The 22,293-nt window shown below is 38.0% G+C and overlaps 1 protein-coding gene across 14 annotated transcripts in view; it reads right to left on the bottom strand.

The window, feature by feature from the left end:
• Window positions 1-22,293, bottom strand: part of JAKMIP1 (janus kinase and microtubule interacting protein 1) — a 244,905-nt gene that overhangs the window by 62,037 nt on the left and 160,575 nt on the right. For 4 of the 14 annotated variants that reach the window (XM_050337666.1, XM_050337665.1, XM_050337671.1 and 1 more), the window contains one exon: window positions 21,893-22,039. Coding sequence is in view for 10 of the 14 variants with exons in the window: in XM_050337655.1 (XP_050193612.1) it covers window positions 228-284; window positions 2,497-2,673; window positions 7,504-7,650; window positions 9,038-9,139; window positions 9,892-12,111; window positions 12,434-12,558; window positions 13,140-13,254; window positions 17,297-18,004; window positions 19,531-19,668 (3,789 nt within the window). In the remaining 4 variants the exon portion in view is untranslated. Of the gene's footprint in view, window positions 1-227; window positions 285-2,496; window positions 2,674-7,503; window positions 7,651-9,037; window positions 9,140-9,891; window positions 12,112-12,433; window positions 12,632-13,139; window positions 13,255-17,296; window positions 18,005-18,483; window positions 18,850-19,530; window positions 19,670-21,887; window positions 22,040-22,293 lie in introns of those variants that run through there. The other 10 variants (XM_050337655.1, XM_050337653.1, XM_050337656.1 and 7 more) reach the window with 7 other exon arrangements.

Genomic DNA, 22,293 nt, shown 5'->3' with positions numbered 1-22,293 from the left:
CAGAGCAAAACGTGCACATAGAGACTGAAAAGAGATGTTCCCTTTCCACGTGCAAGGTCCCCTTTTCGACAGTCTGGAGAATACCCATCGCAACAATGTCAGCAAGCCCTTGCCTGAACCTGAAGCCCAGTAGCACACAGCTAAATCAGGGGCAACTGCAGGAGGAGGTACAGGCACAGAAGCTTGTGAGCAAACCTCCTGCCCTGGCATTCAGGAAAACACAGTACCTTCAGAGGAGCTAATGCCAACTTCACTTCAGACTTTCTCTTCTTAAGTTCTTTTTCCTGAAAGGTTGAAATATATCCTGCATTAATTTATTCAAGAATCATTTTAAGATACTCAAGCAGCTTTTTGATATTTGTTTTAGACCTGACTCTGAGGTCTACACTTTGTGTACTTGTGTGACCCTGTATCACAAACAAGATGAAGCAGCATGAAGAGTTGGTTCTACACAGAACCTGGCAAACAAACACTGACCTACTCATATTAACAAATTAAGAAAGGCTTTTGGGTGTTCTTAGATGAAGCCTTATATCAGTGAGGTTATTTCATCAAAGCAGCATCACATAAAAGACTTGGTAGCCTTCATTATGCACTTGTGTTCCTATTTACTCTGTGAATCTTTCAAAACACTCTTTGGGGAAATTTTTTGCTTTTCTTATCAATACTATGACATATAATTAGAGTAACGAGGAAGGATTTTTCACATGTATATTCCACTCTAAAAAGTGAACAGCAACAACTTTCTACTCCAACACAGCTGATACATGTCTTTTATTAGGAGGTGAACCAGAGTGAGCCAGATGACCTTGTCTTACACTTAAAATGTTTATTATTCATGGTAAACCTGCTTTCTGATTATGCAGTTAAAACACAATATCTTGCCAAGTAAAATCCATTCCCATTATGAATCAATACAGAACTATTTGACAATAAAGTACAGATTCCTTTGCATTCATTTTGCCTGCCAATTTGTATTTCTGTAAAGTCTACATTAAATATATTATGTGCATCATAAAAAAACTCCTTTATGAGAACTCAGTTATACTGACAGAGATCACATGGTTCTCAGCTAATAAACCGTGGATTGGGAAGAATGAGAGTAGGCAGAACAGGAGAGACAGGTCTACGTTGCATTAGCACTGGGGGAATAAAAGAGCTGGCAATTGGTCCCTGCACTGGAGACATTCAGTTCTTGATGAGGCAGGGAGCAGCACTTTTTGCTGATGAAAGAGAACAATTAGGACTTGTCCATTTATACAGATAGCACATCTCACCTTCTACTCACCTATCATCTGACACACACCATCCATCACTACAGACATCAAACACAACAAACCAATTTCATTTTACCACCACTTTTCTTCTAAGAGGCATCCTAATCAACGCCTGAGGGAAGCCACTAAGCCTCTGCACAGGGCTGGTTTAAAGCAAATCACAGCACATGACCAGGCTAGGAAAAACAAAACAAAACCAACCAAACCAAACAAAGCACCAGCAAACAAACAAAAATAACAGAACAAAACACAAAATTCTAGAACAGTTGGATTTACTGTGGAGAAAGTAGGATGAAACTTGTTCCCAGTAGGGAGAAGACAATAATCTCTTGTATTTCAGAGTACAGACGGAGGAGAAGCATCAGGGTAGGAAGAACAAAGACCACTATTGAGAAAATGCCATTTATGAGCTGTTGCAGAGTATGATGGGCAATTCCACTTTGGCTCACATAGTAACTATCATCCCTTTTCAAAATATAGTTTCCAAGAAAATATGAAAGAAAATCTAAGGGAACAAAAAGTCCTAGCAGGAATTTGTTTTCACCCAGAAGTTCAGTAGCTGTAGTCAGACTTACAGCAGTAGCTTTGGTTTCACACAGTAAGGCAGTTGCTTTGCAAATGTTAATGTACTTACTCTGTTTTGCCAGGTGAATATAATGCAAAAGTGTAAAAACTGCTTGGGTAAGTGTAAATGTGTATACATAGGGTTGCTCATCAGAATAACTATATCAATTACCAAAAATCCAACTCATACACCTAATTGAAAATGTTAATGAAACTCTTAATATGTAACCCTAGTTGGATCAAAAAAAAGTTAGGGAAAACTCTATCACAATTCTATTACTAGCTCACTGTTTCATAATCTGAAATAGTGCAAGAAGAAACTTGGGAATGTTAAAAGTCCTGACAATTTAAACCAAGAAAGTGACTCTGTAAATAATTTCAGCATCACTGTTTTCATTACATTCTAAGGATTAGAGCAGAGACTGAATTTTTATGATAGTCTATCATCTTTCCATAACATCGACCACCCAGGCAATTTACATCTTTTCCTTTTTTTTCTGAAGTCAGGGGTTCTTTCATATGCCTGGAAACCATTTAATTATTGTCAGACTCATTCCCAGAACAGAAGACTATTTTGGTCCTTGCCTTTGAAAAGAAAGAGGTGGAATCTGAAGTCAAAACTCAGTTAGGCATACAGAAAACAGCTCTCTGATACCTTTTCACACAGCTGAGCCTTAAGGAGTTCCACTTCATTCTGCAGGTCGTAAAACTGATTTTCTAATGCAGCCTGGTCCCTGAGCTGAGCTTTCAAGGTCAGCACTTGCTGCTGTAATCTCATATTGGCTATTTTATTCACCTCTTTTTCCTGGGCATCTTTCACACTATATTCGGGCTAGAGAGAAAACACAGATTTTCAAATTAGATGTATAAAATAAAGAAAATATTCTCCATCATGTTTTAGAGTACAAAACTTCTCAATTAATATATATACCTACCTTGCAACTCAAAAAAAAGAAAGCTGATAAAAAATGTCTGACTTCAAACCTTCACAAATGTATGAGCCCTAATATCTTGCACTAATCTTAAAACTCTTTATAAGCAATGAGTACTTGGCCCCTGTGAGGGTAGATGTTGGATTGGGATTTCACAACACTCCTTCAAGGTAAGTGTTTTATTATAATATTATAATATATGGGGAAACTGGGGCACAGGCAGGTCAAGTGACCAATCTATTGTCACACAATGAGTAAGAAGACAACTCAGAAGTTACCAGTCTCCTGCTCCAACAAAAAGCTACATAATACAACCCTTGTTTTTCTTACATATATTTATCTCAGCAAATTCCACTCTTACAAATATATTTTTGTTCTGGAAGATTATTAGTAAAACTAATTAGATTTTAAGAACAAATTTCCAAAATACTTTAAGATAAAATATTTGTTACATTAAAATGTAATAACAGTGGAAAGAGAAGCTTCTGAATTTAACTCCTCCTCCCCCACTCTCCAATTCTTTTTCTGCCCAATTTCATGCACTTAGATTGAAAGGATTAGTGAGAGCTTTGGATTGATGGTCAGTATCATAAGGTCAGCTTCTGGAAGTGACACTGCCAGATTAAACATATAGATTTAGAATGAGAAAAATCAGCTGGTGAAGAAAGTCTCCTGACAAACATTTATGCTACTGTGACTTTATATTAAAAAAAATACTGAGTTAATACACATAAGTGGTCAAGATTTCTGATAACACAGTATATAAAAAGGGTTGCAAGGAGGACCTGGGAAACTACAGGCCTGTCAGCCTGACCTCAGTGCCTGGCAAGGTTATGGAGCAGATCATCCTTAGTGCAATCACACAGCACCTACAGGATGGACAAGGGATCAGACCCAGCCAGCACGGGTTTAGGAGAGGCAGATCCTGTTTGACCAACCTGATCTCCTTTTATGATCAGGTGACTCACCTGGTGGACGAGGGGAAGGCTGTGGATGTGTCTGTCTGGACTTCAGCAAAGCCTTTGACACTGTCTTCCATAATACACTCCTGGAAAAGCTGATAGCTCATGGCTTGGACAGGGGCACTCTGTACTGGGTTAAGAACTGGCTGGAGGGCCGGGCCCAGGGAGTGCTGGTGAACGGGGCTGATCCAGCTGGTGGCCGGTCACCAGTGGTGTCCCCCAGGGATCAGTGCTGGGCCCAGTCCTGTTTAACATCTTTACTGATGATTTAGATGAGGGGATTGAGTCCATCATTAGCAAATTTGCAGATGACACCAAGTTGGGAGGGAGTGTCGACCTGCTGAAAGGCAGGAGGGCTCTGCAGAGGGACCTGAACAGATTGGAGAGTTGGGATGATTCCAATGGGATGAAGTTCAGCAAGGCCAAGTGCCGGGTCCTGCACTTTGGCCACAACAACCCCCTGCAGCGCTACAGGCTGGGGACAGAGTGGTTGGAGAGCAGCCAGGTGGAAAGGGACCTGGGGGTGCTGATCGACAGGAGGCTGAACATGAGCCAGCAGTGTGCCCAGGTGGCCAAGAAGGCCAATGGCATCCTGGCCTGCATCAAGAACAGTGTGGCCAGCAGGAGCAGGGAAGTGATCCTTCCCCTGTACTCTGCGTTGGTGAGGCCGCACCTTGAGTATTGTGTTCAGCTCTGGGCCCCTCAGTTCAGGAAGGATATTGAGGTGCTGGAGCGGGTCCAGAGAAGAGCAACCAGGCTGGTGAAGGGACTTGAGCACAAGTCCTGTGAGGAGAGGCTGAGGGAGCTGGGGTTGTTTAGCCTGGAGAAGAGGAGGCTCAGGGGTGACCTCATCACTCTCTACAACTCCCTGAAAGGAGGTTGTAGCCAGGTGGGGATCGGTCTCTTCTCCCACGCAATCAGCAGCAGGACAAGAGGGCACGGGCTAAAGCTCTGTCAGGGGAGGTTTAGGTTGGATATTATAAAGTTCTTTACAGAGAGAGTGATCAGGCATTGGAATGGCCTGCCCACAGAGGTGGTGGATTCACCATCCCTGGAGGTTTTTAAGATGAGGCTGGATGTGGCACTGAGTGCCATGATCTGGTAATCACAGTGGGGATGGATCAAGGGTTGGACTTGATGATCTCGGAGGTCTCTTCCAACCCAGTTAATTCTATGATTCTATGATTCTATAAGCAAGTCTAAAAGATTAAGCTAAAAATTCCAGTCAGGCCCATGATACACTGTGGTAAAACCATATAACTTTCTGACCAAACCTGCAGGAAGATGGTTTGATTTTAATGGTTACAAACATTGATACAACCGAGAGAGGAGCTAATACTCAGCCCTGATGCACAGCACCACACTCAAATTTTCCCTGGCTTCCTGACAGCCTTTCCAGCTTTGACACCATAGGTGACTATAACACACTGAAGGCACAGTTTTGTAGGGAACAGAAGTGATAGACCACATCCCTCTGCCTTCGACATGTCACTGTAAACACAGATAGAAACAGAAACATGGCATTTTCATACTGTCCTTCCTAATGAAGCAAGTCCTCTATGCACAGCATTCCAGCAGGTCGAGCATGCTTTGTACCAAACTTATTGGCTCCCTCTTGTGTCAAGAGAACAATAGGAACTGCTGGGCACATCAAGATGGATTAGAGCAAGGCTGCAGTGACAAAAGCCTGAAAATGAGTTCGTGACATGGTATTTACCTCGTCTTCTTTCCCACACCAAAAGTATGTTACATACAAAATAGAAACATTCCCTAATTGAAAATGATTTATGGAAAAAAAAGGGTGGCAAGTAATAGAAAACAAAAAACAGGATTACCAGTCCATGAAACTGTCCCCAGGAAATAAAATTATGCTAGAAAAGTAGATCATGACCTTTTTTTTTTGTGCCAAAAAGTCTTGGCGTTTTTTTTGATTTTAATCTAAAAAAACTTAGGTCATATTTTAACAATTTCACAAACCCCCAGTCAACACCTTTGTGTATATTAAAAAGTTTATTTTAAAAGAGAATTATTGAAATAAAGTCAAAAATATATCTACTTTATTTTCAATCATACTATTTGCTAAATTGTGCCAATAAAATCAATATCCTTTGGTTAAGAATTAATGGATTTGAGTCATGCAGATAATTAGTTCTGCCATCAAATAGTGCAATGAGGGATAAACCCAGTTCCGTGATGTACATGTACTGAATCTTTGACCCTGGAATGAGACACATGTATTCAACAACTTGAAATTAATCCTTTGAAGAAGCCAAATCCAAATCAAACATCAAAATATTGCATAAATAAATACTACTGATCAATAAACACTTGAAAACTTTATTTGAGGCATTTAAAAGTGGCAGTTTTTTAGAGCAAGGCTGGCCTGCACTTTTTCCAGTGTAAAAGCAATACTGTCAAGGTTAATGAATTTTATTCCCAAGTGAGTCATAGAAATAACTAACATCTTACTTCATTGACCAACAGAATAAATGATAGTTTCCCCAGACTTCACCAAACAAAATTATTAAAGCTCCATTGGCCAAAAATGCCCTCAAAATCTTAATTGCTAGTTTAAACAAAACATCTTGATACATTGTATTTTTAAACAATTTGGGAGTTTCTTCTTCCTTGAAATAGATTCTATTGTTCTAAGATGCTACATGACAATACATCACAATGATATGAAAAATCTGTGCTTCCTTTTCAATTAATATCCAAAATTCAGCTGTTTAAACATCAGTTCCTAGTGCCACGTAGGGTGTGCAAGCTAACATGAAATAACTGCATAGGACTTCCAGGAGGACAACTACACCCTCAGCCAGGATGACCTGAGGTTTTTAACTGGGATAAGTGGTGACATTTAGGCAACTGAACCAATCCCAGAATCCTTACATTTTCCAGAATTTGTTTTTATTTGCTTCCAAAGCCATCTCTATCTAGCCTATTCAAACAGAATTTGCAAATATTGTAGGTTGTTAGAAATGTGCTTTTCCAGCTGGTAGAAGTTGCGTATTTCTTTTTCACAGCTTTCCAGTTAAGGAGGACAGAAATAACTTCAGGGTTAGCTGAAAAGTCTTTATGAAAGCTGCTTCCAGAAGATTACTCAGTAATTAAAAATCTTTCCATAAAACACTTTATTCTGGTGGAAAACGTAAATCCATATCAAGACAGAGAACCACCTGAAACTTTAAAAAGCTTTCATCTACAGAAAACCAGAATTTCTGTGATATAAGCACATTCCAATGAGGCTTTCCTCCATGTGACAAAGATTTCCCGGATTTTGGGGATACATACTTGGGCCACATGCATCTATTAAAGACTTTGACTCCCTATTAATCCACACCATCTGTTCACTGGCAGTGGAAGTTGCTCAACAAAGTGCCTGGCATCACAGATTCATTTTGCCTGTCCAAATTTAACAATCAGGGCTAAGAGGCCTGAAATCAGGGTACCAAATTCAAATACTGGAAACACTGGAGACTCCTCCAACACCTCTTGCTAAGGTCACCTGAAAAAGACTTTGGCTAAAGACAGAAGATCAAGAGTGCTCCTTAAAAAAAAGTGAGGTGCTTATAATGCTCATGCAGAGCCCAGACTGTGGACTACCCTGCAGGCAGACGGTCTATCTTGTATGATATCTGCTCACTTTCAAATTTATAGCTCCAATTGCTCCAGGGGCTCTACACTTGCTTCCAGTCTACTCCCAATAACAATAATGGGTGTTTCTCCCAAGGAATATGCTTTTCTCCATTCCATTTGCCTACATACCTTTAATTTGCAGTGCTGCTTTCCCAGTATTTTGTCCCCAGCTTCTTGTTTAAGGAGATCTAATTCTGCGAGAACCTGCGTCAAACGAGCCTTGATTTCTTCGTACCTTGTTTCAGCAAAACCAAGTTCTCTGTACCACTTCTGAGCCTAAGAGGAAGAAGGAAAAAGTAAAAAATTAGAGAGTATCATTACACCAGCAGCAGTATCATTTTTCAATACCAGCCATGGATTTGAGGTTGATCTCCCCATCATAGTGTTTGAATTATAAATTGATTAAAACAAATGGAACTATACAATACACTACAATTTTATAAGAAATTAATATGATTCTAGAAGTAAATCCTATGGAATCACATATCACTAGAGCTATGCATAAAATAATAATTTTCTGATTAATTTTCTGAGTATTCTGAATAAAGGTAAAAGAAGAAGTGCTGTATGCACAAATGATTTCAGAGATTAAATCTTTGAGAGCTCTTTGAAAGGGAAAAATGAAAATAAGATTTTATCAGCTGAGGGGGAAGAAGTCTTCCTGAGAAACGTGTCCTGGTTTCAGCTGGGACAGACTTAGTTTTCTCCTTAGGAGATGGCATAGTGTTGAGATTTTGTTTCAGCATGAGAATCAAGACAAAAATGTCAAAAATGAAAAATGTAAAGAAGGAACGAAAAAGCCCTCCATATCTTCACCTTTTAATTTTCTCTAGGGTGCTTTTATTTAACCTATACACAGTACTGAAGTTTTGAAAAAAACCCAAAGCAGCCCAAACCAAAAACCACAAATAAACACCTCAGTAGCTCAGCTGGATTCCCTACAGCAAGCTCTTTCCCTCATATGATAGATCATTTCTTCCCCCTTCTGAAAGCAAAGACGTCACGTTATTTTAACTAAACTGAGGAAAGTACCGTAACACACAATTTCCTTATAATAAGGGATACACAAAAGGATTAGAAGGACCCAAGTTAATCAGATTTTACAAAATAAATTAAAAAAAAATTATTCCTTCAAGTTCAAACCATCCAAACAAGTCTTCATGTAGGTGGTGTTAGACTCAGTGTTTACTACAGACCTGTTGAGAGAAGGAGCAGCGTAAATGCTTTGAAACGCCACTGGAAGTAGCAAAACCCCTTGACAGTGTCAGATTTTACATGATTTTGCTCCTCATTCAAAAAAAGTACTTTGAATTCAGGTTTGCATTAATCCTCAGTGCTTCTACTGGCTTCTGCTCCTCCACATTCCCAGTGATGGGGTAGGAAGCAGCCTGCCCAGACATGAGAACAGCAGGCAGTTTGTCCTGTGTGCCTTTATTAAGCACTCAGCTTCTGTCAAAGTGTGCTGCAGGAATGCAGCTTCTCTTGAATGTTCTGGCCAACCAAAAGTGGCTGAGCAGTTCATCTCTTAAAGATCAAAGAAGTACATTTTGGTTCTGCAGATCAGAGACTTTTCTGTTTTGTAAAAGAAAGAAAAACAGCCATGAAAGAAAACATGAGGGAAAACAAATTTGCTCCTCAGAAGTAGAGTGGAGTAGAATGTTACCTCTTTTTTTGATTTTTCTAATTCCTTTTGCTGTGTCTTTAATTCTTCTTTTGCCTTTTCAACTTGCTCTTTCATCGTACTGTAGCTTTCAAATGCGCTGCCCTGGAAAGACAACAGAAAGATGTGACGTCCCTCTCCCGTACAAAACGGCACACAGATGTTTGTGCAGCCATAGATGGTTTCCTCCTAAATTAATAAAAATATCTGCATAAAATTAAGATATTTCCATGTTGTTTATTCTCAACTGAAATAATGACTCTGCCTTTACAAGAACATAGTAATCCCCACAGAAATTCACTGTGGTGTAAGATACATGATGACATACGAAAAACATGGATGAGAAATCCACCATGAGTAAAAATGCTGTCGTTAGGTCTGTGTTTCATAAGCATCAAAACAATAAAAAAAATTACACCCTATTAGAATACAAGTTAGTAAATGAACATATGCACACTTTTCATTAAGACATGATTTTTTCACTGTTATAACAGAAGTTTTCTTCTTCTGGTAAGAAAACTTCTGGTTAGAAGTAAAAGCTTCTCATAAAAGCTTCTACTCTTACAATAAGATAAATAATTTAAAAAATATAGTAATAACGCATTCTTCTGAGCATTATTTTTAACTTTGTAGTTTGCTGTATCACTTTAAAATTCTCTAACACAATATTCAGAAAAAAATTCTCTGGCATTTTGCCTTCTATTTCAGAGTTAACTTTAGCACCTCTCCAGCATGTGGGAGGCTAGGGCATTTTCTGCATTAAAAAATTAATTCAGCTTTGTCCTCCAAATGACTTTTATACTCTGCCTTTCTTTAGAAGATACTGCTTGATAACACTCCTTACTGTTATTATTTACCTCTTTCTCAGGGAAATAGCTTGAAGGACTTATAACCAGAACTCCTTCTTCTTCAGTTTGCGTTGCACTACACACTGTTTCAACTTTCTTTGGCTTAAGACCATGTTGCTGACTTTCTTCTTTTAGTTTTACTATCTTTTTCTTTGTTCCCAAACTTTTCTCTTTTCTCAGCTCTTCATAGGTAAAACCCAAAGAAGACACTAATTCTTTCAATTTTTTATTTTCTAAAATAAAGTTTGCATTTGCTTTCTGAAACTCACTGAGCTGCTCTGAAGTTTCTTTCTTGATTCTGTCTATCTCTCTTTTCAGTACGTATTTTTCCTCCTGTAAATTAGAAATTTTTTTATAACAGCTGGTTTTGCAATCTTGGAGTTCTGAAACCAAGGTCTTATATTTGTCTTGCTCACACTTTATCTCTGCTAAATGTCCCAACAAAGTTTTCTTTTCACCCTCTGAAAGAGTTATTCTTTGTAAAGTTTCCTCTCTCTCCTGTATTAATTCATTATATTTTGCTACATAGTTCTCCTTGTCTTGTAATAATTTAGCTATTTCTTTGAAGCATCTGCTTCTTTCTTCTTTTAGGTCAGAAAGCAGCTGGAAATACCTCATTTTCCTTCCCTTCAGGGATAGAGCACTCCTGGAAAGTTTATTTGATGCAATTGTCGACCAGTCTTTTTCAGAATTCCTAGTTTTCTCTTCAATGCATGGGAGGTTCTTAGAGAAAGTTTCAACTAAAAGTGTTCCTGGGGTCATGGTGTTTTCTTCTGATAAGTTATTATAACATCTACCAGAAACCTCTTTCTCATTAAGTAAGTTTTGGAATGAAACAACGTTAGCTTCATCTACTGCTAAAAGGTACTGAAAATACGCATCCATCTCCTCTTCCAGGGCACACATCAGCTGAGCATATCTCTCATTCTCCTGTTTTAATATACAGACTTCTTTGGAGTAATTTTCATTCTCTTGCATGAGTAGAAATATCCTCTGAGAACACACAGCCACTGCTTTTTCCAGTACAGATATTTTCACATTACATTCATTATAGGCTTCAAGTGGTGACAGATGACAGAAACACTCATAAAAACTGCTCCATGGGAGGAATAGTTTGCTTAGGCACACAACCCTCTCCTGCATAGGAAACAGTAATTTTAGTGGATACCTCTCTTCATCTGACCAAAAAAAATTCTGAGAGTATGCATATTGCACATTTTCAGCACCTATTTTTTCACATGAGAAATTCTTTTCATTTGGTTCATATAGTTCCAAGGTCTGGTCTTTCTTTTCTTTCATGCCAATATTGCTGGAGGGGTTTGTTTGGTGAGATGGTTTCTGAGCCTGTTCTCCTTTCTCTTCCATATCAGTTGTGTCTTCTCCATTATATCTCCTATTCATATCAGAGATGCAGTCTGAGATATTTTCTTTCTCCATTAGTTCAGGACTCCCTTCAAAACATTTCTTTAAGTCTTTAAAATCAAGAGAAAAACTTTTGACATCCTGTGTGCTACCTAGTCTCTCTTTGGCTTCCATTCCTTGCTTCTCAGGCCTGATGAACTCAGTGTTATATAAAAATTTAGAACTTTCCTCAAGAATAGAGGTCACCAGTTGTGGCTGGGCTTTCTCAGTCTGTATTTCTTCTCCTTTAGCTCTCTCTCTAGAGATTTTTTGGTGATACTTTTCATCATCAACAACTTTATCCAGACATCTATTTTCACTGAGGCTTTTTGGCAGAATTTGCTTGTTTTCCCAATGTTTTTCCATGTTGTATTTTTCTAGACATGATGTGAAAATTTCAGTCACAGTGGAAGGCAACATTCCATGAAGAAGGGCAGGAACTTTGTCATAAAATCCCCCTTCTGCAACAATGCAGAAGCCAGAAGACCAAAGATGAGTGTTTGCCTCACAGAAACTCACACTTATCACTTTCTTCACAGCAGTGACAGCTGATGTGTGGCAGCTTTCAGGTTTGAACAAAGTAAGCTGGAGCTTCTTCCTCATCAAGGCTTCAACCACACAAGCAGGGAATGTCTTTGCTGGTAGAATTACAGCTTGTTCCTTCAAGAGAAAAATGGTCTCTTCACCTTTGGTTTTCTTAGTTGTCTCACCATCAGATAACTTCTCAGAGTAAGGAGAAAGCAGTCCTGCTGCATGACAAATTTGGGTACACCCAAACAAAGTGAAACTATCTTCTAGAGTTCCTGCCTTCTCTGTTCCAAGGGTGACCTAGTGATAGCAAATGACAAATGTTTCAAGCTGAAATATATAGGCTAAGGTATGCTGCTAATCATAATTTATTCTTTACTTCACCCATAAAATACTTGATTACAGACAGTTGAGAAAAAATCTTTCCATACAAAGAATTTGCAAATTATTTAAAGATTTGCAATGAGAGTAGTGATACAAATGAGGTATAAGTAAGTCAGTGATTTTCTTAGTGCACACCTGTATTCATCTTGTATAACATCTGTAGTAGCTATGGGGTAAAGTTACTTCACCTTTAAATGCACCAGCTCTTCATTCTATCTCAAATGTCTCTTTTTCTCACCTGTTCAGCCTCAGCTAGACCAGCAGCTTTCACAAAGACACTGGAATTGCCTTCCCAGACTGGTACAGGTTCTTCTGGTTGCTCCTCCATCTGCTTTAGTCCATCATGACTACATCCCGGTGTTTCTGTTATTGTAAAGCACTGGAAAAATGTAATGTCACTCCCAGATAGTTGCATAAAAAACAAAGATGAAAACATCTGAGCAGATGTTTTGAACAGAGAAATATTTTAGTGAGATCATGCTCAATATTACCTTCTTTACCAGCAGCATACATCACCAGTGATCCAGACATAAGAACAACATTAAATAAAAAAACAAACGTCACAAGAAAACATAAATATTGAGCTCTAAAATAAAGTCTATTTGGGGATTGCCCTTTCCAGTTCTCAAAGTATTTAAAAATGGAAAAGACATCTCATTACAGTGGGTAGGTGAAAACTTATGGGTTAAACCTTGAGGCTGAAATTATTCAGTGTTAGTCTGCATTTGCATACACTGAAATTTGTTATAAAATTCCCACTAATTTATGTTGGAAGAATTTACCTGATGCAATTTATCAAGATCAGAGCTTCCAAGACACAGGTTACAAATTCGGAGCTTTTTTTAAGGTTTTACACCTTCTAAGTCATGCACACCCCATGAATGAAATCCTCTTCACTTTAATTGCACATAAATGAAAGCAAAAACTCCAATTTGTTTGCATACCAGACTCTTTAGCATGTAGCAGCACAACTGGTGTTTGAGTAGCTCTGCTTCTGAGTGAATCCAAGACTGGTCTCCATTTAAGATTTTGAACTTCATCCTGAATTAGATCTCCATTCTTAATGGGAAAATGAAGAGGACAAGAAAAAAAACACCAAGATTATACACATATGGTGTTTGGGATATGAAAAGCAGGCACATAAGCTTCCTTTGCTATTTTACATTCAAAAGGCCCATTATTTCATTATAATTGCTATTGTTTCAGACAATTTTCTCATTCCAACACTTTCTAGTTAATGTCATGGCTGTAAACTTTTCCCTAGTATATCCTTCATACTTTACAAAGAGTTAAAGAAGAAAACCTGAGTCATAAGCATGTAATGTCAGAAAACAGGTAGAACACTGTGACTAATTTATATTCTCTCAAACAAAGAGAAAAGAAGGTCCAACCAAGTAGGGAATGAGACTAATAGTTCAGTGCCCAGCTACAAGACAAATGTTCCTACCCTGGAAGAATTCAAAGTGGAATAATCATTCTGAACAGACTTTTTTTTCCCCACTGATAATTTAATTGTAAATTTCATGTTCTCTTCTTGACATTTATCTTGACTCCCTGATTGAATTTGGAAATTGTGACACTTCCTGATGCAAAGCAGATACTTCTACTTCTCGATACACAACAAGTCCCATTTCACATGCACTGTGTTCATTTTCAGTGAACAGAAGACTTAGGTTTGATTGTCTCAACAAACAGACTTAATAAAGATGGTAACCAAAACAGCAACAGCACAGAAACCGAGCCAACACAGGCACTTTGTCTTCCTGCACTGCTCTGCATCAAATGCCAGCAGAAAACAAGTCTGGTCCCTTTTGACTGAGCTGCAGTTTTAAAATTACATATGGATGGGAAAGGCAATGACCTCCAAGTCTATACAGTGAGTCAGAAAAGGACACTGATTTTCCACAGGATCAGCAGTGAGAATAATTTTTACTTCAACCCAAGTCAGCTACCTCATTGTTGTGCTCTGTTATGAGATCTTGACTGGGAGGCACGACTTAAATGAAAACCACAACACTTCCAAGATTTCTTCCTTTATTTTCTCAGTAATATTGTATCATAAAATGGTTTAGGTTGAAAGGTACCTTAAAGATCACCTAGTTCCAACTCCTCTTTCATGGGTAGGGACACATTCAACTAGACCAAGTTGCTAGGCCCCCATCCAACCTGGCTTTGAACACTCCCAGGAATAGGGCATCCACGACTTCTCTAGGAAACCCATTTGAAACTAATGCCAATTAACTGAAACACACTCATTCCTTTCCTGGAAGTTTCCCTTTATTTCTTCACAGATATCAATTCTTTATTAACATGTGGGTACTGTCAAAAGAAAAATACACAAAATGATGTAAAAGATACAATGCTTGGATGGCAAAACATCACACTGTGAAATCAAGACCTAAGCAATTATGTGAAAGCCATAGGAAGATCCACTTCTTGGTGTTTCATACTTATCCTTCACTTCAACAGACCCCTAATGCTCACATCTAAAACTGTCTGATAAGTCAAGACACAGCCAGGTGGAGCCAACTGGTTTTTTGTTGTGTGTTGGGTTTGTTTTGTTTTGTTTTGTTTTGTTTCATTTTGTTTTTTGTTTGTTTGTTTGTTTTTGGTTTTTTGTTTTTTTTTTTTAATACTGTAGGCAGGATTCTGATACTAAGCTTGAAAATTCAAATTTTTGACAAGATTTATGTGACTACACCCTTCCAAGAGATGCAGTTCACCTCTTGGTGCTCAGTCGAACTGTATGGTGTGTTATTGAATGCAGACCCAGTAATGCCTAAGGCGAGTCTACAAGAATAACTGATGTGACCAGCATTTGAATGACATGGTATTTACTGAGAAATCACACACTGTGTGTATTTCACAGGAGTCCGATAAGCCTGTCTTCACAAACTACTTTTTTCCTGGCTGTGAAACAGGTAAATGATCCCATTTACTCATTCACTGAACAGTGTCATACAAGCAGTTTTCTAGGAAAGAAACACCACAAAAATCTTTCTTGCATTGCACAAGATTTCTCGTTTTTATAACTGTTGAAGGAGTATGATGAGCTCAATAGAATTTTTCTTGTAACTATTTTGACTTAAATACTAAAAGATCAAGGTGATGAGATTAAGAAATTCTATTTTATTAGGTGCTAGTAAAATGATAGATAATGGGAAAAAGCCCTCTTCAGTTTTACAGAAAAACACCAGATGTCTCCCTCCTCCTTTTATCATAGATATTGAAATTTTTTTTCCTGCTATCTCAAGCCATTTCTATAGAAAAATCCAAGTATATTAGTAGCACTAAAAGAGGAGGAAAAGACCAATACAAATGCAAAAGGCACAAGATCTGCTGCTGCTATACACACAGTATTTAAGGAACACTACCTTCTCTGCAGTAGACCACAGTAAACACAAATTATGGCATATTCATTTATATCAAAGACTGCGTAACTGAGACATTGTAACTTCCTAAGACTACACAGATATAAATTAATAATTAGAAAAGAAATGGTTAGAAAACTTTGTGTAGAGGAAAAAAATAATGCTTTACTGGAGTACAACACAGAAAGAAAGAGATTTGACCCTTTTTCTTGAAGACTTTTTGGATTAGTCTCAGACAATTAGTCAGTTGATATATCCTGCTTTCACACATCCACATTCAAACATCTCCACACTTATTTTCTCCTTTTCTCAGTTCTATCAAACCAATAGTAATTCTTCACTACTCCTCGGGCTCTGAAAGCCCTCACTCCTCTTGATTTTAGCTGTGCAATCCCTTCACAGCACATTTGCTTATTGTACCTTTTTACAACGCAGTGCAAGTCCCTCTAGAAGTATCTTAAAATATTTTTAAATGGTATTCTTCCTTCCCAAGAAAAATTGAATACACTAGTTAAAGTAACTACAGCAATGGTTCAGGGTAAGTGACTGGTCTTTTGCCACCTTGAGGCAGCTACAGAGAGAGCTGCAGTGAGGTGCAGCTTCCGAGCTCTCCACAAAGGTCATCCATGTGCTGATGGTCACTGCAAGATGATCTTACCACCCTTTCCCTCTCACACAAAGGGAATGTCCCGGAGCTCACTGCTTTGGGGCTTTAGAACCATTAAATCACCATACCTGCAAAAGTGCATTCAACTACCAGGGTAAAAAAATTGTCTTTATTTCCTCTAGGTTTTACAGACTAAAGATCCTCGCTAGCTTCTCCCAGTTCTGGAAGTACTCGCAATTCAGTTGTCCTCCTATACTAAAGGGATTTGTTCATGGCCATTACCTCTTGGTTAACTGCAGTTAAAATGAGGAGAGTTCTTAGGATATCAGGTCACAATCTGAATGAAGTAAGCTGAGTGTGAGGCTTAGCTGATTCAATATAACAAATTCTCAGAATAAAAATACCCTCCACCTCAGTGGATAAAGAATAAAACTTTGTTTGAGTCCACTCTGTGAAAAGAATTGTTTCTTGTCAGCAAAATGAATTGGCAGAAGCTCAATGCCATATTACAGCATTTCCAGAGCTTTCCCATGCAGTGCTGGGGTGAAGTGCTTGAAGCAAACAAGTCCTATTCAGTGTATTCAGGGCATATCACAATGTTACAGAGCTGCAAACCATGGAATATCTCATCTCCCTCCCGGTCATGAACACTGTATCCATCTTCCCTTGTTTACCATTATCCAGAAAATCTCACAGACAAGATTTATTGTCAGCTGTGCTTTTTGCTTCAGCATTTGGGCATGAATAAAATGCAAAAACTCATCCAACCATATGTGTACTCCTCCACTGAATGGTATCCACAAGACAGAGGTCTCAGAAGTTCTTCTGGGCTCTACTTCTGTTGCCAACTTTTGCCAGGGGCACATCACTTAAAGAAAAAGGGTTTGTTAAATGCCCTTAATGTGCAACTAATAAATGCACTGATGCAATGAAGCTCCAACTACTGATTCCAGTGGGTGTGAATGAGACAGTGTGAAATACTAATGAATGAACAGAAATAAACAAAAAAATTCATGAAGGATAAAGCCTCACACTTTCATCTTGATTGCACATCCAATGACAAGTGTACTTCAGGGTGATATAAAGACAAAAGGCAATTATATTTTATCTTATTTTTACTTACCAGTTGACATAGCAGGTCAACACTGTTGTCTCTATTCTCCAATCTTGCAAGTTGTGAATCTTTTTCTTTCTTCTTTTTCAACTTCACTCTACCTTGATCTTTTAAAGCTCTGTTTTCATCCAAAAGCTCTTCCATTTTTTCCTGTAGTTTGATTTCAGATAATTTCAAACTATAGACATGATGGTAAGATTCTTCCAGTTTTGTTCTGAGGAAGTCTTCATTGTCCTGAGAGCACTGCAGTTCAGTCAGCAGGTGTCCCTGTTCTCTTCTGTGGTCCTCTTCTTTTTCCCTTAGGAACTTCAGATTTTGCTGAAATGCCTCAGCGTGGCTTTTCACATCATGCTCCACATTTTCAATACAAGTTTTCAATTCCACTACTTCCATGTCAGGGTGTTTATAACCCTGAGTCCCACTGAATGCTGATTCCAGCACCTGCTGGAGATGCTGCACCATTCCCTCTTCTATTTTGGATGTCAAAAGAGCAACATGGCCACTAAGATCTAGGACTTGCTTTTCCAGCCTAGATACCTCACCCTGAAGGTAACATTCCCTCTTTCTCAGTACTGCTGTCTGTTGTCTCTGCCTTTGTTTGTAGTGCTCAAAATATTCTGACTGGCTTTTGATTTCTTCTTCTTTTGTCTTCAGCTGCTCCTGAAGCCAACACAATTTTTCCTTTTGCTTCTTCTCTGACTTTTTTTGGTTTTCAACCTATAATTTCAGTAAGTTGTATGGTTAACATATTAATAATAAATGTCTTCTTCCCTTATTTATTCTAATTTAGCAATAATTTTGCCCTTATTTTCTAAAAACTCAGGAATTACATAAATAGAATTCTTTCTAAAGCTAGTAAAACCCTGTCTTTAGAGCAAAACTAACCTGTTTTGTCATTTCAACCATCATGGAAACACCTCAGTAGGAAAAAATCCACAAGCTCACCCACATCTACTACTACAAAAAGTAAAGGAAGTTTTAAACCACGTTTGTTTGTATGTTCTACAGTACATATTAAATCAAAATAAACCTTATAACTGGAATTCATACATTCAGCTCTGATCTACAACAGACCCTTCATGCTGACAGTGCCTTAGCACTGAGGTGTTACAGGTAGGGAAACTGTGACTCTGTTTTAGAAAATAGGACACACACTTTCCAGAGACTAAGCTTTTGTCCTTTGCCCTTCACTATACCTGTCATCTGTCAGCTCCTCTTATGAACCTGCTGAAAAAGGAGAAAGGAACAGATGCCTTTTGAAACAGTTTGAGAAAGGCTTTGGTATTTTCATTTGCACCACAGTGTGTTTGAACACAGAGACGTACAGAGGTGAAAGATGAAAGGCAGAGGAGGATTTCATGAGTCCCATTCTGCCCTTGCTTTTGGTAGAGTAAGAGCCACCAGTATCACAGGGACACTGCAGCAACTTTGAAGCAAGACTGAAGGCACAGACACATGAACACATGACTTTATTTCTTCCAGGACTTCTTTAGACCAGTCATGTGATCTTCAGTATTTTCCTTTCTGAGACATTCACTGGCAAGGACTGGTCAGAAGGAACACTAAAATGAAATGTTATGCAAAGTCAGATAGATGTGGGCTAATACTTTGGTTAACTCTTGATGGGAATTTATGTATGTCTAAGCTTCCTTAGTCTTGAAAAATACATTTTCCTTTTAATTAAAAAAACAAAGACTATTCTTAATTCTTGAGAGTCATGCCACGTAGTACTATGGTCCCATGACAGTATTCAACTTTCACCTAAAATGCTGAGAAAATGAAAGCACATCTTATGATAAACAGAATCGAAACACATTGTTTCACTGAAGACTGTCCCTGAAAAACTTTCATTCTTTCTCCATTTTCATGGATCCATCCAATGAGCTGTGTAAACTGGGTAAACACACCTGTTGTATGGGGCAAAAAAGAAAAAGTCTGACCTAAAGAGAAGGAGTACACTGAGTGGGTTCTGGGGAGAAAGTAGGAAGTGTGAGCATATTTTTCAAAGCTCAAGGACCTGAATGAAAGAAACAATAGCAGTGCTGTCAAAAACAATAGAGAAATAGAAAGGGGAGGAAAAAAAATCCAGAAGTTCTTCTGATTCCTATGTTTGTAGAAAAAGAGAAAGGCTGAGATAATTTATTGTTTAAAAACAGAGAGGTCACTGGAAATGAGATTTGACTTACAAATTACTACCACAAAGAGAAAATAAACTAGATCATTTGAAACAATATCCTCCTCACCAAGTTGGTCAGATCCTCCTGAATGTCTTGCAGTTTCCCTTTAACACGCACATTGGCATTTTCAACCTTTTGTAACTTCTCATTGAGCTGATCAATCATCACAAGAAGTTTCTCGTGTGACAGCTCCAGCTCTTTCATCCTGTGATGATGAGAATGAAGATTTTTGCTAAGTAAATTCCACAGTACACTTCCAGATAGATAAGCAGTCATCAGTAATGTATAAATTTATCTTTATTTTTCCATTTGTTTCCCAAAAATAAGATAGTAACAAATTGTGGATCACTAGTTACGTTTCATTATTTACAAGCCTGAGGTCTGGACAATACACTGGAGAGTCTCAAAACTGTTAAAGACAACACCTATGTTCAGTCCCTATCTGCTGACTTAATATGAAAACCCCAAGCAAACACATATTCAAGATTTTTGTTCAATGAAGCTTGACACTGCTATAGGAAGTAACAACTTAGCATAAAGGCAACCACAACACTTCAGTCTCTGCATGGGTCTGATCAGAGGATTTTGCTAGGCTCACAGTTAGAAAGTTCAAATTATATGATGGTAGTAAATGATTCCCATCAAAATTAATGTTACAGGTAACCTAGAAGTACCTGTGTTTTAAGGGACTGAAATGATAACATCTTACTTGTAACATACCTTCAGTGGGTACTGAAACCTATAACTGTCCACAAGGCTGGATTTTGACAAAATACAGGCTTTGCTTTGCCTGTTTCTATTAAAATGGTAGTGTATGATGACATAGTGTGATATGATAGGGTTCTCTCTACACAGGAAGAATAATCTGAAATAATCTTACGAGAGCAAGCTTCATGTTTTCCTTAAGACTTTCCTTCCCTTTTCAGCCTATATATCAAAATTTTCTCAATGCTTTAAACATCTGTGAATTCCAAAATAACCCTTACTTGTTAAGGGAAAAGTTTAGAAGTCTTTCATCTCATGATACAGGTACTAGAGCTGCCTCTTTTCTCATCTCAGACAGGCACATTTTACCCCCAGTGCCTCTCAGGACCCTGCTACTTCTTCCTTGAACTTCTTCATTCAACCTTCAACAGTCCTTCAATGAATCCTTCAACGAATCCTTCAACAAACCTTCAATGAGCTCCCCTGCTCATTTCTAACTTATAGCTTTGACTTACTTCCCCCACACCGCCAAAATTTCCTGCTACCTACATCCCCACCACATTACCTTCACTCAAAAATCTCACATAAAAAAAGTATTTCTGAAGAAACAGGATCAAGATAGAAAACACATAATTAAATAAGTGCTCGTTTGTGTATCAAATAAACCTGGTGAGGTCCTCCCCTCTGCAGGCACTGTGTCATCTAACACTGGTATCAAAGGAAACAGGGCCATGTCAGCCCAGAACTCTGCCTTGGCTGAGTTCTGCTTCTCTTCTGTTCTTTCCAGTGTTTCTGCCTTCTACATCATTCCTCATCTCATCTGTCTGCGCTTCAGCCACAGGAACTCCAGGCACAGGATTCCTTTTCTTTCTACTGGCTACCCAAGGTCCCTAAAAATGGGCTTTCAGTCAAGTTTCAGCTGCTCATTTGCTCTCCTTGAATTGTTCCCTTTTACACTGTCTTTGTTCTGGTTTGAAATAAAGTTGTCCCTATCTTCTCCTCCCCGATATCTTTGTTACAATAGATTTATTCCTATGAAATTTAAAAAAAAAAAAATTCATTATTATTTTGAAAAAAAATAAGCCCATTATTAAAACATTTCTGGACAAATCCTTGATGAATCAAAGCAATTTAAAAATTATACAAATAATTATTTTAATGCCATTTCTATTTTTTTTTACTTTTAAAATCTTTGACTTTCTTTAGAACAGTGTGTTTGCTGACTATCAAAACCTAATTATCCTAGTCAAATGTATAATTAATGAGTAATGGTTCCTTTATCTACTTTAATGATTAGCATTAACATACTAAACTAAATGAAGCTTTCTGAAGCAAGGAACTTTTTTTACAACACAAAATTCCAAATTAACTCCTATTTTAATAGGAAAGGGGTAAACTTCACAAACAGAATTTACACCTTATGAATATTTAAGAATGCAGTATCCTGAGAAAGGTGTGTGGTTATTTGTAACAACATTTTAGACCATGCCGAAAACCTTATTTAAACAACAATTCTTAAAAAAAAGAATAATGCATTTCTATTCTGACAGCTACACAAAACGCTTATACATGCATCTTCTCAGGCACTCTAAAAACACAAGAAGTCTATGTTTTTGCTGGTTTTGCATTATCATTTGTATAGCCAGTACTTAGGGCAAAGGGAAGAGTACATTTGTTACATCACAATAAATGTTAATGCAAAACTCCCTTTTATTTACCTATGTCTTAGGATAGAATCTGACTCCACGTAGTCCTCTAGAACACCTTTCAGGCTTTGCTCTGACTTTTCCAGCTCTTTTATCCTGAGATTTAAGTTCTCTTCTCCAGCACTGTTTACTTTTCCCTCAGGTGTGCTTGCATCTTGTAACTCCTGGAAAATCCAGGAAGTAGCAATTTTAACACTGAAATTCAGGATATCAAATCTTTCATTGCTGGGCATTTTAACACAGTAACAAAATTCTTGCTCTTTTCCAGATGAAGGATCCATGATGAAAAAACTCCCGTTATCAGGTTCACAACATACTGCACTCTAAGCATGCAGTAACAGTCTAAGCCTCTGATGATCAAATGAACAGTCCTTCTTGATTCTGAACACATTTATTATTTATGAGAAAGTCTCATTTC

This window comes from Myiozetetes cayanensis, unplaced genomic scaffold (assembly GCF_022539395.1).
Source record: "Myiozetetes cayanensis isolate MyiCay16 unplaced genomic scaffold, myiCay2020 scf7, whole genome shotgun sequence".
Taxonomy (NCBI): domain Eukaryota; kingdom Metazoa; phylum Chordata; class Aves; order Passeriformes; family Tyrannidae; genus Myiozetetes; species Myiozetetes cayanensis.
Note: the sequence above shows the minus strand (reverse complement) of the source record. Positions and strands in the feature narration are given on the sequence as shown.